This window comes from Pollachius pollachius (genome assembly GCF_949987615.1).
Source record: "Pollachius pollachius genome assembly, chromosome: 15".
Lineage (NCBI taxonomy): Eukaryota > Metazoa > Chordata > Actinopteri > Gadiformes > Gadidae > Pollachius > Pollachius pollachius.
In genome coordinates this window covers 20,140,311-20,153,457 of record NC_136948.1, presented here as the reverse complement: position 1 = coordinate 20,153,457, position 13,147 = coordinate 20,140,311, and the positions used below count along the sequence as shown (strand labels likewise).

Sequence of the window (13,147 nt, the reverse complement as noted above, 5' to 3'; positions counted from 1 at the left end):
GTCCTTGCATTCGCATTAAAGTAGGTTGAACTAATTTAAACAGCCATTCTGACAGAGCACCGGTGTTTCGAATTCAGCAGCACCAACTCTTTCTCAGTGTGTGTTTGGCTGAAGCAAACACACACTGAGACGGTTCCAACGCTGGGATGGTCGTTTGTTTACAACGCTTGACACAGTCCTTTCAAACAAATGGGCCCATTCTGATAAGCTGTGAAAGAAGCACAGCTATTAGAGGCTCTGGGGGCCCCGGGGCACGTTAGGCCCTTTGTGTGCCTCGGAGATGCTCTGTTTCCTGGCTTTATGACACGAGAAATGAGACACCACTCACATTTTTACAGTTGCTCATATGATCTGCTCTTCTCCTCGTGTTGTGTGTTTGTGTCACATTGTGATTTTGTGTTGGGTTGTGTGTTTGTGTCACGTTGTGTTTTGGTATTTTTTTGTGTTTGTGTCATGTTGTGTGTTTGTCATGTTGTGTGTTTGTGTCCTACAGCGGGTTTGTGTCGTGTTGTATAGTGTGTTTATCATGTTGTGTGTTTGTCATGTTGTGTGTTTGTGTCCTGTAGCGGGTTTGTGTCGTGTTCTGTAGTGTGTTTGTCGTGCAGTATGTTTGCGTTGGATTTTGTGTGTGTGTCGTGTAGTGTGTTTGTCGTGCTGTGTGTTTTTTCAGTTGTGTGCTTATGTTGTGTTGTTTGTCTGTGATGGATTGTGTGTTTGTGTCTTGTTGTTTGTTAATTGTGTGTTGAATATATGTTTAGCATATAGAAGTTACCCAAATACATTCACAAATCGACTTTGTTTTAAGTTGGGTGGGGTTGGGGGGGCAATTAACACTTAAGTGTATTGAAGCAGTTTAACCTGGTTAGAGGCTCTGGGGGAGACCCCATCACAGCAGGACACAGCAGGGTTCAATGGAAGAGTCTAGAATCCTATCCTTGGCCTGTGTGTGTGTGTCTGTGTGTGTGTGTGATTACGGGTCCGCAGGTCCGGGATCTGGTGCAGCAGGATTGTTATCATGTTATCATGGTGGTCTTCTGGTGTAATTTCCTGTGTTGAAATCCACTCTCAAAAATGTGATATATTGAACAGAGCATATATATTGATATATTGAACATCTCCACAGAGTCGTTGTGCTTCCTCTCGTCTTTCTCCTTCTTGGTATGTGTCTTAAATGATATCATATGCAATTCTTATACAAAACCATTTAAACCAGATGGACCAAAAGGGCGAGAACAAATGAGAGACAAGCACTAAGACCTGAGCAGAGTGAGAAACGATTGAATAAAGAGGGGGTGAGGGGGAGAGAGCGGTAGGGATAGGGTCCCAACAAGGACATATCTGTGCACTGTGTTGTCGTATGGCGAGAACATATAGCAGCACCCGGGCCCAAGGGCACTCGGGGCAGTGGAATATCATGTGGCGCTGAAACCAGCGTCACAATGGGCTGCTTATGTGTCGTGTTGTCAAAGTAACGGCCGGCGAGTCCGCAGCTAGACTTCACAGTGTGTGTGTGTGTGTTTGTGTGTGTGAGTGTGTGCGTGTGCGTGTGTGTGTGTGTGTGAGTGTGTTTGTTTGTTTGTGTGTGTGTGTCTGTGTGTGTGTGAGAGGGCTAGACTGGCCCTTGGCCCTCAGCATACGGCCGGACTTGCAGCCTGGGAAGAATGGACTCTCTCTCTCTCTCTCCCTCTCTCTCTCTGTCCCTCTCTCTGTCTCTCTCTATCTAGGTCTCTCTGTCTCTCTCTCTCTCTCTCTGTCTCTATTGCTCTTTCTCTCTCTGTCTCTATCAGTCTGTCGCTCTCTCTCGCTCAGTCTCTCTCTGGTGGGGGACAGGCGACCCAGTCACTGTACCAGGACACCACGAGACAAAGTCTGCACACACACACACACACACACACACACACACACACACACACACACACACACACACACACAAACATACAGTGGAAGTGTTGAGTCTTGACAGCAGTAGGGAAGATGTTTTTCTGCAGGGTTCCTCTAATTTACATATCGCCATAGGGGCCGGGGGATAGTGGGTCGATGATGATGATGATGCATCATCATCAAAGAGTAACTGTCAGTCAGTTTAAATTCCCACGGTAACCTGGTTCCTCTGCCCTACCGACTTCCCCTGGACATGTCAACGTGAGTGCAGTGATCATAGTGAAATTTAGAAGATGGTTCTGGGTTCCGGGTTTGGTTTGTGTGTATCATATGGAGATTATGTGGCTGCCTGTATTGTTTAAGGTTGAAAAGTTTAAGTTAATTTAATTTTGTAAAAGTCAGTCCGAAACTATTTTCTTTTATGAGTATTATTAAACACACTATGGTAGGGTTAACCTAAGAGCCAGCGTGGGTGCTTTTAGGGTATTAAGGGGTTAGGGTTTTAAGCTATGCTAGGGTTAGCATTAAAGCCAGTTTGAGTGCTTTTTGGGGGCGTGTTCAAGCTAGGATATGTGTAGGTTTAAAACTAAACAGTCCTTCACCGTGTTTGGTCTGAGCTCTGGGAACCGTTAGAAACCGGTTCTGGTTGACCTCAGAGGGATAGACATTTACATTTACATTTAGGGCATTTAGCAGACGCTTTTATCCAAAGCGACTTACAATAAGTGCATTTGTTACAATAATTACATTTGTCATAAGAAGTGAAACAATATATCGCTGTCGGTACAGTAAAGATGTTCATAGAACCAAGTGCAAGTATTACAATCGCTAGGCTAACCCATTCCTCGTGTAAAGCAATGATAGCAGCTACTGTAGATGCTACACAATTAAGTACCTGTAGTACCATAGACGCCTGATATATTCAGACAATCTAAGTAGCAAACTGAAACAGGCTCAAATGTCAGGATGGCAGAGTGGTCTAAGGCGCTCCGTTCAGGTCGTGGTCTCCCCTGAGGGGTGGGTTTGACTCCCATTTCTGACATTCTTTGTTGAATGATTCAGCAACAAATGTTTGCATCAGCTGTGAAGACCCAACTGCCAACAAATCCAATAAATCTGCTGTATTGAAATAGTCAATGAGATATAATAAGTAAATTATTTATCTATCAAAGCACAGTACACTGACAGCGGCCACTGTCCCCCAACTGAGAGAGAGAGAAAGACAGAGAGAGAGAGACAGAAAGAGGGACAGATTCTGTAACTCTTTAATGATAGCTGTGCAATATGACACCATAAAACACAGTGATTTGCTTTGAGATGAGGCATTGAAGAGAAGTTTTAGCCAAGTTAGAATTTTAGCTAGTCACAGACCCCCTTGGGGTGTGTTCAAGCTAGGCTAGGTATAGCATAGAGCCAGTGTGAGTGTTTTTGAGGGAGTATTCAAGCTAGGATTTTTGTGGGTTTAAAACTAAAAAAAAAACAGTCCTTCACCATGTTTGGTCTAAGCACTGGGAACCGTTAGAAACCGGTTCTGTTTGACATCAGAGGGAGAGACGCCTGATATATTCAGAGTATTTAAAAAGCAAAGTCACCATAGCTCCTATGTCAGGATGGCCGAGCGGTCTAAGGCGCTGCGTTCAGGTCGCAGTCTCCCCTGGAGGCGTGGGTTCGAATCCCACTTCTGACATTCTTTGTTGAATGATTCAGCAACAAATGTTTGCCTCAGCTGTGAAGACCCGACTGCCAACAAATCCAATGAATCTGCTGTAAGTTCAAATAGTCAATGAGATATAATAAGTAAATTATTTATCTATCAAAGCACAGTACACTGACAGCGGCCACTGTCCCCCAACAGAGAGAGAGACAGAAAGAGGGACAGATTCTGTAACTCTTTAATGATAGCTGTGCAATATGACACCATAAAACACATTGATTTGCTTTGAGATGAGGCATTGAAGAGAAGTTTTAGCCAAGTTAGAATTTTAGCTAGTCACAGACCCCCTTGGGGTGTTTTCAAGCTAGGCTAGGTATAGCATAGAGCCAGTGTGAGTGTTTTTGAGGGCGTATTCAAGCTAGGATATTTGTGGGTTTAAAACTAAAAAAAAACCGACCTTCACCATGTTTGGTCTAAGCACTGGGAACCGTTAGAAACCGGTTCTGGTTGACATCAGAGGGAGAGACGCCTGATATATTCAGAGTATTTAAGAAGCAAAGTCACAATAGCATCCATGTCAGGATGGCCGAGCGGTCTAAGGCGCTGCGTTCAGGTCGCAGTCTCCCCTGGAGGCGTGGGTTCGAATCCCACTTCTGACATTCTTTGTTGAATGATTCAGCAACAAATGTTTGCCTCAGCTGTGAAGACCCGACTGCCAATGAATCTGCTGTAATTTCAAATAGTCAATGAGATATAATAAGTAAATTATTTATCTATCAAAGCACAGTACACTGACAGCGGTCACTGTCCCCCAACAGAGAGAGAGACAGAAAGAGGGACAGATTCTGTAACTCTTTAATGTTAGCTGTGCAATATGACACCATAAAACACAGTGATTTGCTTTGAGATGAGGCATTGAAGAGAAGTTTTAGCCAAGTTAGAATTTTAGCTAGTCACAGACCCCCTTGGGGTGTGTTCAAGCTAGGCTAGGTATTGCATAGAGCCAGTGTGAGTGCTTTTGGGGGCGTGTTCAAGCTAGGATATTTGTGGGTTTAAAACTAAAAAAAAACAGACCTTCACCATGTTTGGTCTAAGCACTGGGAACCGTTAGAAACTGGTTCTGGTTAACCTCAGAGGGATAGACGCCTGATATATTCAGACCATTTAACAAGCAAAGTTACACAAGCTCCAATGTCAGGATGGCCGAGCGGTCTAAGGCGCTGCATTCAGGTCGAGGTCTGCCCTGGAGGCGTGGGTTTGAATCCCACTTCTGACTTTCTTTGTTGAATGATTCACCAACAAATGTTTGCCTCAGCTGTGAAGATCCAAAAGTACAATTATATGTTTATCTTGTATCTATTGGTTGATTTCATGAAAACAACATCACATCATAACCACAGAGTGATCTGTGGTTAATGTTCCTTTTTGCGGATGTCTTTAAAATAGACATATAGAATGACAGGAAGATGAGGGGGTTCGGACCGAGAGAGAGAGAGAGAGAGAGAGAGATGCAATCTGGACATTCCAGTTGACCCTCGCTTGTACTCAAGTGAGTGAAGCAAGGCGTCTAACTTGCGTCACCGCAGACGCAGGAGGTGTGTGTGTGTGTTTGTGTGTGCGGCCTAGCAGGGGGTCACTGATTGGGACAAAAAGTGGGTGGGCAAGGGTGTGTGTGTGTGTGTGTGGGGGGGTTACAGGTCAAAATCAAGGAGAAGGAAGGGGGGCTGTCTGGTTGAGCTGTGAGTGTGTGGGTCACTGATCAGATGAAGGACGATGGGGAAGAGGGTGTGTGTTTGTGTGTGTGTGTGTGTGTGTGTGTGTGGGGGGGGGGGTCTGAGAACAGGAGGCCAGAGGTTACGGGTCAGAGGTAGAAGAGGGAGACGGTGGTCAACAAACGGGAGGGGAGTTGAGACGTGATTGTAGACAATGGCTCTGTCCCACGGCCTGCCTCGGTCACTGAGGGCTTCTGGGTATTATTCCTCTCTCTGCTTCCTGCTGTCGTAAATGACACATCATATAGCCTCACTACCGAGCTTTCAACCTATTCTTTCTATTATTTACTTTTTATTTTATTTATTATTTTTTTAACCTTCATTTTTACCAGGTAAAAGTTTTATTGAAATTAAAATCTCTTTTTCGAGAGAGACCTGGCCAAGAGGGTAGCATAAAACAGACAATACGTCTATGTGTAATACAAACAAAACACACCATTTACACACAATTTAAAATAAAGTTTTGGGATTTCAAGTAAGGTATTATACACAGGTGCAATGTACAGTATTTCCACAAAATAATTCCTTAAGTAATAAGACAAGGCAAAGGCAAATGAGATGAGTTCTGATGGATTAAAGTCTTTTTGGAGGCTGAGTGCGAGCTAGTTATGAGCCCTCTATTAGCAGTGGTACGGCCTCAGAGGGCAGAGTCTTCCTTTTGGAAGCTTAGGATTAAACCTTTTTCGCAGTAACAGTCCATTTGAATCTGTTATTGTGAAAAGTGGGCTTTACCAATAAACGTTGACGTTGACATGAGGTTTAGCAGTAATTCTTAGCCAAGAGCCTTGATTCTGGCGCATCCCAATGACTCTCCTCATGATACTCACACTCCCTTGTGTTGTGTTTCGGCTTGAATTAGGTTGGCTTTGGGGCCAGTTAGACCCACTAGGCTAGGGTTATCATTGGAGCCAGTCCACGCTAGGCTATGGTTAACGTCGGAGCCAGTCAGACCAGCTAAGCTAGGTTTAGCATTCGAGCCAGCCATTTCATATCCCTTTCTATCTGATTTGTTCATAAAATTGCTTCCAATGAAACAATTCAACAGACATACATTGATAAAGTGTATACAAGTACATACAAAATACTGTACATACATACAGAACAGAGTATTTACAGTTCCAACAAGATACAAAGTCATCCCATGGTAATAAAGAGATGTTGTCCTTTCCTCCAGGATGGGACTGCGGGCAGCATCGGTGTGCTGGCCAAGGAGTACTCTCGCTTCTACGGGACCTCTCTCAGCGACGTGTGTGAGAGGATGGAGGAGCTACGCAAGCGCAAGCTAGTGCAGGAGGCCGACAAGGTGGGCACCCAGCACCCTGTATCTGTACACCCAGCACCCTGTATCTGTACACTCTACCAGTAGAGGTAGACACCCAGCATCCTCTACACTGTATCTGTAGAGGTAAGCACCCAGCACCCTATACACTGTACCTATACAGGTAAGCACCCAGCACCCTATACAGGTAAGCACCCAGCACCCTATACACTGTGCCTATACAGGTAAGCACCCAGCACCCTATACACTGTACCTATATAGGTAAGCACCCAGCCCCCTATACACTGTACCTATACAGGTAAGCACCCAGCACCCTATACACTGTACCTATACAGGTAAGCACCCAGCACCCTATACACTGTACCTATACAGGTAAGCACCCAGCACCCTATACACTTTGCCTATACAGGTAAGCACCCAGCACCTTATACACTGTACCTATACAGGTAAGCACCCAGCACCCTGTATTTGTACATCCAGCACCCTACAAACTGTCCCTGTACAGGGAGACAACCAGCACACTCACTGGACCCATCGTGTTTATGATGCGGTTAATGTTTACTGTTTTTAGCTGTGAATCTTTTAGTAAAGAACTTTTTAGTTCATATTGTCATAAAACCACATATGTATGATAATACTTTATTAATCCCATAATTCCTGGAAATGTGGGTGTCCAAGCAGGAGGTACAACAATAAGATCAATACAGAAAATAAATATCAATAGGCTACGTATGAATAATTGTGTAAAATATGTGTTCCTAAAGTACATACACATCACATCCATACTTTTGACATCTGAGTTTAGTTCTTCAACATACAAAAAACTGAACAAGGAATCATCCCCTAGTACTCAATCACCCTGAAAGGGGTCATCTCAACCTTGAAGCAGCACTAGCACCTGTGTTTGTGCAGCACGGCTAGCAGCACGGCTAGCAGCACGGCTAGCGGTTTGTGGCTAATGGCAGCGCCCGTTGTTCCATACCGCGGCCTGGCTAGCCCCGGTGCCCGACTAAATATTATGTCTATTCCTGTGCTGTGATGACACTATAATTTACCCCCACGTGTTGTGCTCTTTCAGGGAAAGATTGAGTCAGCCGCTTCGTCTGTTCAGCTCCGCACGCAGATCCAGGTGAGATGACTGGTCACTGAACCTCCCCTCCTCTCCTTCCTCCCCCACCCCTCTGTCCGCTATCTCTCCGACACACTCAGATAACAAGTCATCACGGTCGTAGTCACGGTCCTCCCTAGGGATGAGCAGTAGAGCTATAAAGTCTCTCGTTCACACCCCTCACATCAAAGATGGATGCCGATAATGAGGGGACATTGTGGTTGCTGTAAACATGCTGTTGGTGAATTGTCGTGACAGAGTTGGATGCACAAATATATCCAAACCCAATGCTTTGGTTTAACAACTTTTTGGCAGGGATCTAGAGGTTTAAATGAGTGGTGGAAAAAAGTTAAACTGTTTAGTTTACTTTTTATTCATTCATTTTTTACACTTGCTCAAAGAACAAACGCATGGTCATTAAAGAAACCAAACACTTGACACTAATCCTTAGGTATGTTTAACAGTCTGTCTGTCTGAATGTCGCTAAACAGTAAACATAGCCAGCTATATAAATAGTTAGCCCTTATAAATAAAGTTATAAATAGCTGTTAGCCCTGAAGACTATAAATAGATGGATATTTAATGGAGTATTTGTCCAATGGTTAAGAAAACATATGTATCTGGAATCATTACCATGTGTTGGGTTTCAGGTGACCCCCCTCTCTCTCTCTCTCTCTCTCTCTCTCTCTCTCGCTGACTCTCTCTATGTATCTTACTCTCTCTCTCTCTCCTCCTCCTCTCTCGCTCTCTCTCTCTCTCTCTCTCTCTGTCGCTATATATATATACAGTATATATGTATATGCATCTTACTCTCCTCTCTCCCTCTCCCTCTCTCTCTCTCCTCGTTCTCTCTCTCTCCCCCTCTCTCTCTCTCTCGCTCTCTCTCTCTCTCTCCTCTCTCTCTCACCCTCTCTCTCTCTCTCTCTCTCTCTCTCCTCTCTCGCTCTCTCTCTCTCTCTCTCTCTCTCTCTCTGTATCTTACTCTCTCTCCCTCCCTTTGTTTTCAGGAGTCCCTGGGCCTCAGCAGTGCCATGTCGACCCCAGAAACTGACAGACGGTGAGAGAAACATTTATTTTCTGACTGTCTTCCTTTCTTTCTTCCTTCCTTTCGTTCTTTACTTCTTTTATCTTGCTTTCGTTCTTTTTTTACTTCGTTCTGTTTGTCTGCACGGCTCCGGTCTTCCCTGAAGGAGGGATCCCCAACTACTCCTGTCTCCCTGAAGGTTTTTTTTCCTTCCTCGGCTGGGGTTTGGCAGAGTTTAGTCCGGGTCTCCTCTACCTCAGGGCCTGGGGCGGGTTTGAAACCCCTTCAGACAGACGTAGCCATAAAAATGAAGTACAAGTAAAGTTTCAACTTGACACAAGAACAAGATAAAGATGATGATGATAAAAAGCGGGGGGAAGAAAGTGTTTCTTACACTTTATATATATATATATAAAGTATATATATATATACATATATATATATATATATATATATATATATATATATATATATATATATGTGTATATACACTACAAATGTATATACATTTATAGTGTCCTGTTTCACTTTGGAGATATGTTTATTGACACGATAAAATCACTGGCATAGTAGATCCTAGCCAAACACTATTTCACCACTTTGGGTCATAGTGACGAATGTCTGGTATAAAGACAAAAATATAGATAGATATTTAATGCTACCTAGCACCTGCAGGCTTAGTTTGTCTTTATTTAGATTCAGAACTTGCAGACATGTAGGGATTTTCTGCACTTCCTGTCACCCGCGCTCACCTCACAAAGCACTTCCTTCCCTCTTCCTTCCCGCCATTGTCTGTTTTGAGGGATTTCTAGAATTCGTCATATTCTGTCACAGTAATTCAGAGCAGGGGGTACGGAGGGAAAAGGAGTCATCGTGACTAATAGCATATCAGCAGCATATTTATTTAATTATGCTTTTTGAAAGGAAAAAAGTGCAAAAAATGTCAAGTCATGTTTGTATGAGTCACCATATAGCATTTTGTGGAATACTTGTGTTGTTTGAATCCCACAATTTGAGTAATGGGTGCCTACAACCATAAAATCAACAACAAGCAAAGCCTAAAAACGAGGATCACATCACCCCGACAACTTCTATCAAAGATAAAGAATTCAGTTTATTTTCATCTTCTCTAATTTAATTAGATTGTGGAGAAAAAGGCATGTGCCACAGACATTTTCATTTTTTCCTGAAGGGGTGGTTGCTTTTATAAAATGGGTAGTGCGGGTCTAAATCTAGGTTAGTAGCACTGCCCCCTAGTGGAAGAGAAACGTAGTGAACTCCATAAGAATTGTTCCCTGCCAACATCTGCAACAAGTGTCAGTTGATGTGGCAAAAAAACATAAGGAGCGAGAGCCAAAAGAATTGGTAAGGGAGAGAGAGGGGATGCAGAGGGAGGATGGAGAGAGAAGAGAAAGGATGGAGAATGAGAGAGAGAGAGGCATGCAGAAAATGCAAAGAATAGTGATAGAATGCAACAAAGAGAGGCAGACAATTACGAAGAGAGAGGGGGATAGACAGACAGAAAGAGAGGGTGAAATAGCACAAGAGAGATGGAGAGAGAGACAGCCATAGAGAAAGAGAGAGAGAGAGAGAGAGCGAGAGAGAGAGAGAGAGAGACATGACATGACATGACATGACATGACAGAGAGAGAGAGCAGAGGACAGTGGAATCGCAGGGGCCACGTTCGTGCTGGTGTTTCTGTAAAAAGCCAGTTTTGTGTGTGAAAAGGGCCCATTGTTCCCATAATGGCCGGATGGTGGTGACCTCTTGTTCATCAACAGCGAGCAGGGAGTCTGTGCTGCAGTAATTTTTGATTGGCCCGTCCTGCCCTGCCTCTGACGCCGGGCCCACGGGCTGCTTTGCTTCTGGCTTTTTTTTTTATACATTTCTTGGTCGGTTGGAAGAGGAGAAAGGAGGAAGGACAGAGGAATGTGTTGAGGGATGTTATGGGATAGTGGAAACCATGAAGAAGACAGTGCTGGAGAACAGGTATTGTGTCTATGACATGTGTTTAGCTTGCTTGTGTTTTTATGTAGAGATTCAACAGTGGTTTTCTGTTTGTGTTTGATTCTCTAGGTTCCCTGTGCAAAAGTCCAGTTCAGATGATGGATCAGGGGGTAAGCACAAAAGATAAAAAGTCGATAAAAAGTCCTCATTGTTCATGTATGCACATTGGTGTAGGCTGTCTAATTATGTTTCAATTTGCTGTGCAAATATTTTGTAGTTTGTTGTTTGAACTCAAAACGGTTTGGTTGGAAGACAATCATTTTTTCTTTGTTTTTAACAATCCCAAAATGGTTGCTCTAGTTTAATTATTTAATCTTAAAATAATAATTGTGACATTTTAGATAAAAGTTTGTTTTTGACTCATTCTGTTTGTTTTTAAACAAATATGTTTAAAAACAAACAGAAATAAAATATGTGAATTCTACAGGAAAGTCGGAAGGCAAGAGAAAGAACAAATCTTTTTGGCTGAACTTCCGGAAGTCGCAGAAAGGGCTCCCACGACAGCCTTCAAGAGGTACGTCGGGGTCAGAGGTCATCCCTAAGAATCAAGTACTGTCAACTGTGGACCTTCTTTATGAAAAGAAGCTTGAAAGAGTGGAAACATACGATTAGTCGAGATTCATGGCTGTTAACGCAAATAATGCAACATCATTCTGAAGTCTGTTGAGAAAATGACTTGGTACTCGAAAATATGTTTTGTTTGTCATTTGCCGTACATCATTAGACAGCTGAATTAAACTTAATTTTTTATTCCATTAGCGGGAGATGACGTTGGTTTCGTGGCCAGCGAGATCACGATGAGTGACGAAGAGCGCATCCAGCTGATGATGATGGTGAAGGAGAACATGATCTCTGTGGAGGAGGCCCTGGCACGGGTATGATGACGTCACACCCTCCCAGAATCCCCTTCTCAATCTGACGGCACACTTTCAAATGGGCTCCATCTTAGAAATGCTGTTAAATTTAATTAGTAGTCAGATATACAAATCGCCTCCCGTTCAATATTGTAAAAAAACATTTGACTAAATAGTGTACTTTACAAGTACATTATAATAATGAGTCAATAATAATTGTTCAGGCAGTTGGTTAATTGAGCTTGGAACAACTTTTAATAACCTATCCTAACATTAAGGTCTATGTGTCGTCCCTCAGCTGAAGGAGTTTGAGCTCCAGAACCGCCACACCTTCAGGGCGGAGCCGGTGGAGTGGGCCGAACCTGGCGGGACCCCCACCCAAGACCCGCTCAGCTGCAACGTGAGACCCCGTTAAGCCCTGGTCCAAGAGAGAGGGAAAGAGGGAGAGACACACAGATAGAGGGAGAGAGGGAGAGAGAAAGAGAGGGAGAGAGAGAGAGGACAAATATTGAGAAACAGCAGAGAGGGAGAAAGTGAATAAGAGGGAGAGGAAAAAAATTGAAAGAAAAAGTTGAGGGAGTTGACGTGTTGTTTGTTTGGCTTGTTGTGCTGAATCACTGCTCCGGGCAGATAGCTGTGTGCTTGGGGGTGGGCTAGGGGGGAGGGTGGGGGCTAGCTGGTTTATCGTGCCAAGGCTGCAGAGCTATTGACATCACCTCTCTCTCTTTCTCTCTCTCTGCCTCTCTCTGCCTCCCTCTCTCTCTCTCTCTCTCTCTCTCTCTCCATCTCTCCATTGCTCTCCTCCTGAACCCCCAGTAAGCCCTGTGTCCCTGGGAACTCTCCCCCCCACACCAGGCTTACAGAGCGACCCTCTATTCATGGCTGTCAAAGCACTAACCCCCTATTGTGCAGTGGGCGAGCGCCTGGCTGTGATCTGCAGGCCACAGCTCTTTATGACTAGGTGGGGTGATCGCGTGCTCAACATTTCTATCTCTCTCTCTCTCTCGCTCTCTCGCTCTCTTGTTCTCTCTCTCTTCACTTGTGTGGGTTTGCGGAGATATTTTTGTGTGCAAGCGTATTTTTGTGTGTGTATATGTATTGTATGTATGTCTCTGTACGGTGTTTGTGTGTGTGTGTGTGTGTATGTGTGTGTGTGTACAGGTGGGTGGTTCTGTGTGTGTGTGCGTGTCTGTGTGTATGTTTCTGTGTGGTGTGTTTGAATAATAACTTGGAACACTATTAGTTGTGTACCATGTTTGATTGTTGCCCATAGTTCCTGATAATTGGTAAATATTTATCCATCAAAGTGAGGAGCGTGGTCTAAGGTGCGCCAACAGATAAGAGAAGGACTTGGTTTGTCTCAAGCTCACAAGCACTCTCTTTTTCCGTGCAGGGAGGAAGAGGCTTTTCTTTTCTCCAAAAGGGCAGCTGTTGTCACGCAGAGGACAGGGTCTTGTGCCCAGAAGTGTATCTACGGTGGTTTCTTCGACTTCTGTTTGAGTGCATTCCATTTTTAAGTATTTTGTGAAAACACAAATTAAAAACAACAATGGAATTGTACCAATTA

At 43.9% G+C, this 13,147-nt stretch overlaps 1 protein-coding gene across 1 annotated transcript in view; it reads left to right on the top strand.

Annotated features, from left to right (window-relative positions):
* Positions 1–13,147, top strand: part of sash1b (SAM and SH3 domain containing 1b) — a gene marked incomplete at its 5' end in the record, with an annotated part of 74,383 nt that overhangs the window by 50,111 nt on the left and 11,125 nt on the right. Inside the window, 11 exon segments of the mRNA XM_079752883.1 lie at positions 6,482–6,610; positions 7,665–7,715; positions 8,702–8,751; positions 10,501–10,525; positions 10,527–10,587; positions 10,590–10,635; positions 10,637–10,708; positions 10,796–10,836; positions 11,154–11,240; positions 11,486–11,601; positions 11,879–11,980. Of these exon segments, the coding sequence (XP_079609009.1) occupies positions 6,482–6,610; positions 7,665–7,715; positions 8,702–8,751; positions 10,501–10,525; positions 10,527–10,587; positions 10,590–10,635; positions 10,637–10,708; positions 10,796–10,836; positions 11,154–11,240; positions 11,486–11,601; positions 11,879–11,980 (780 nt within the window).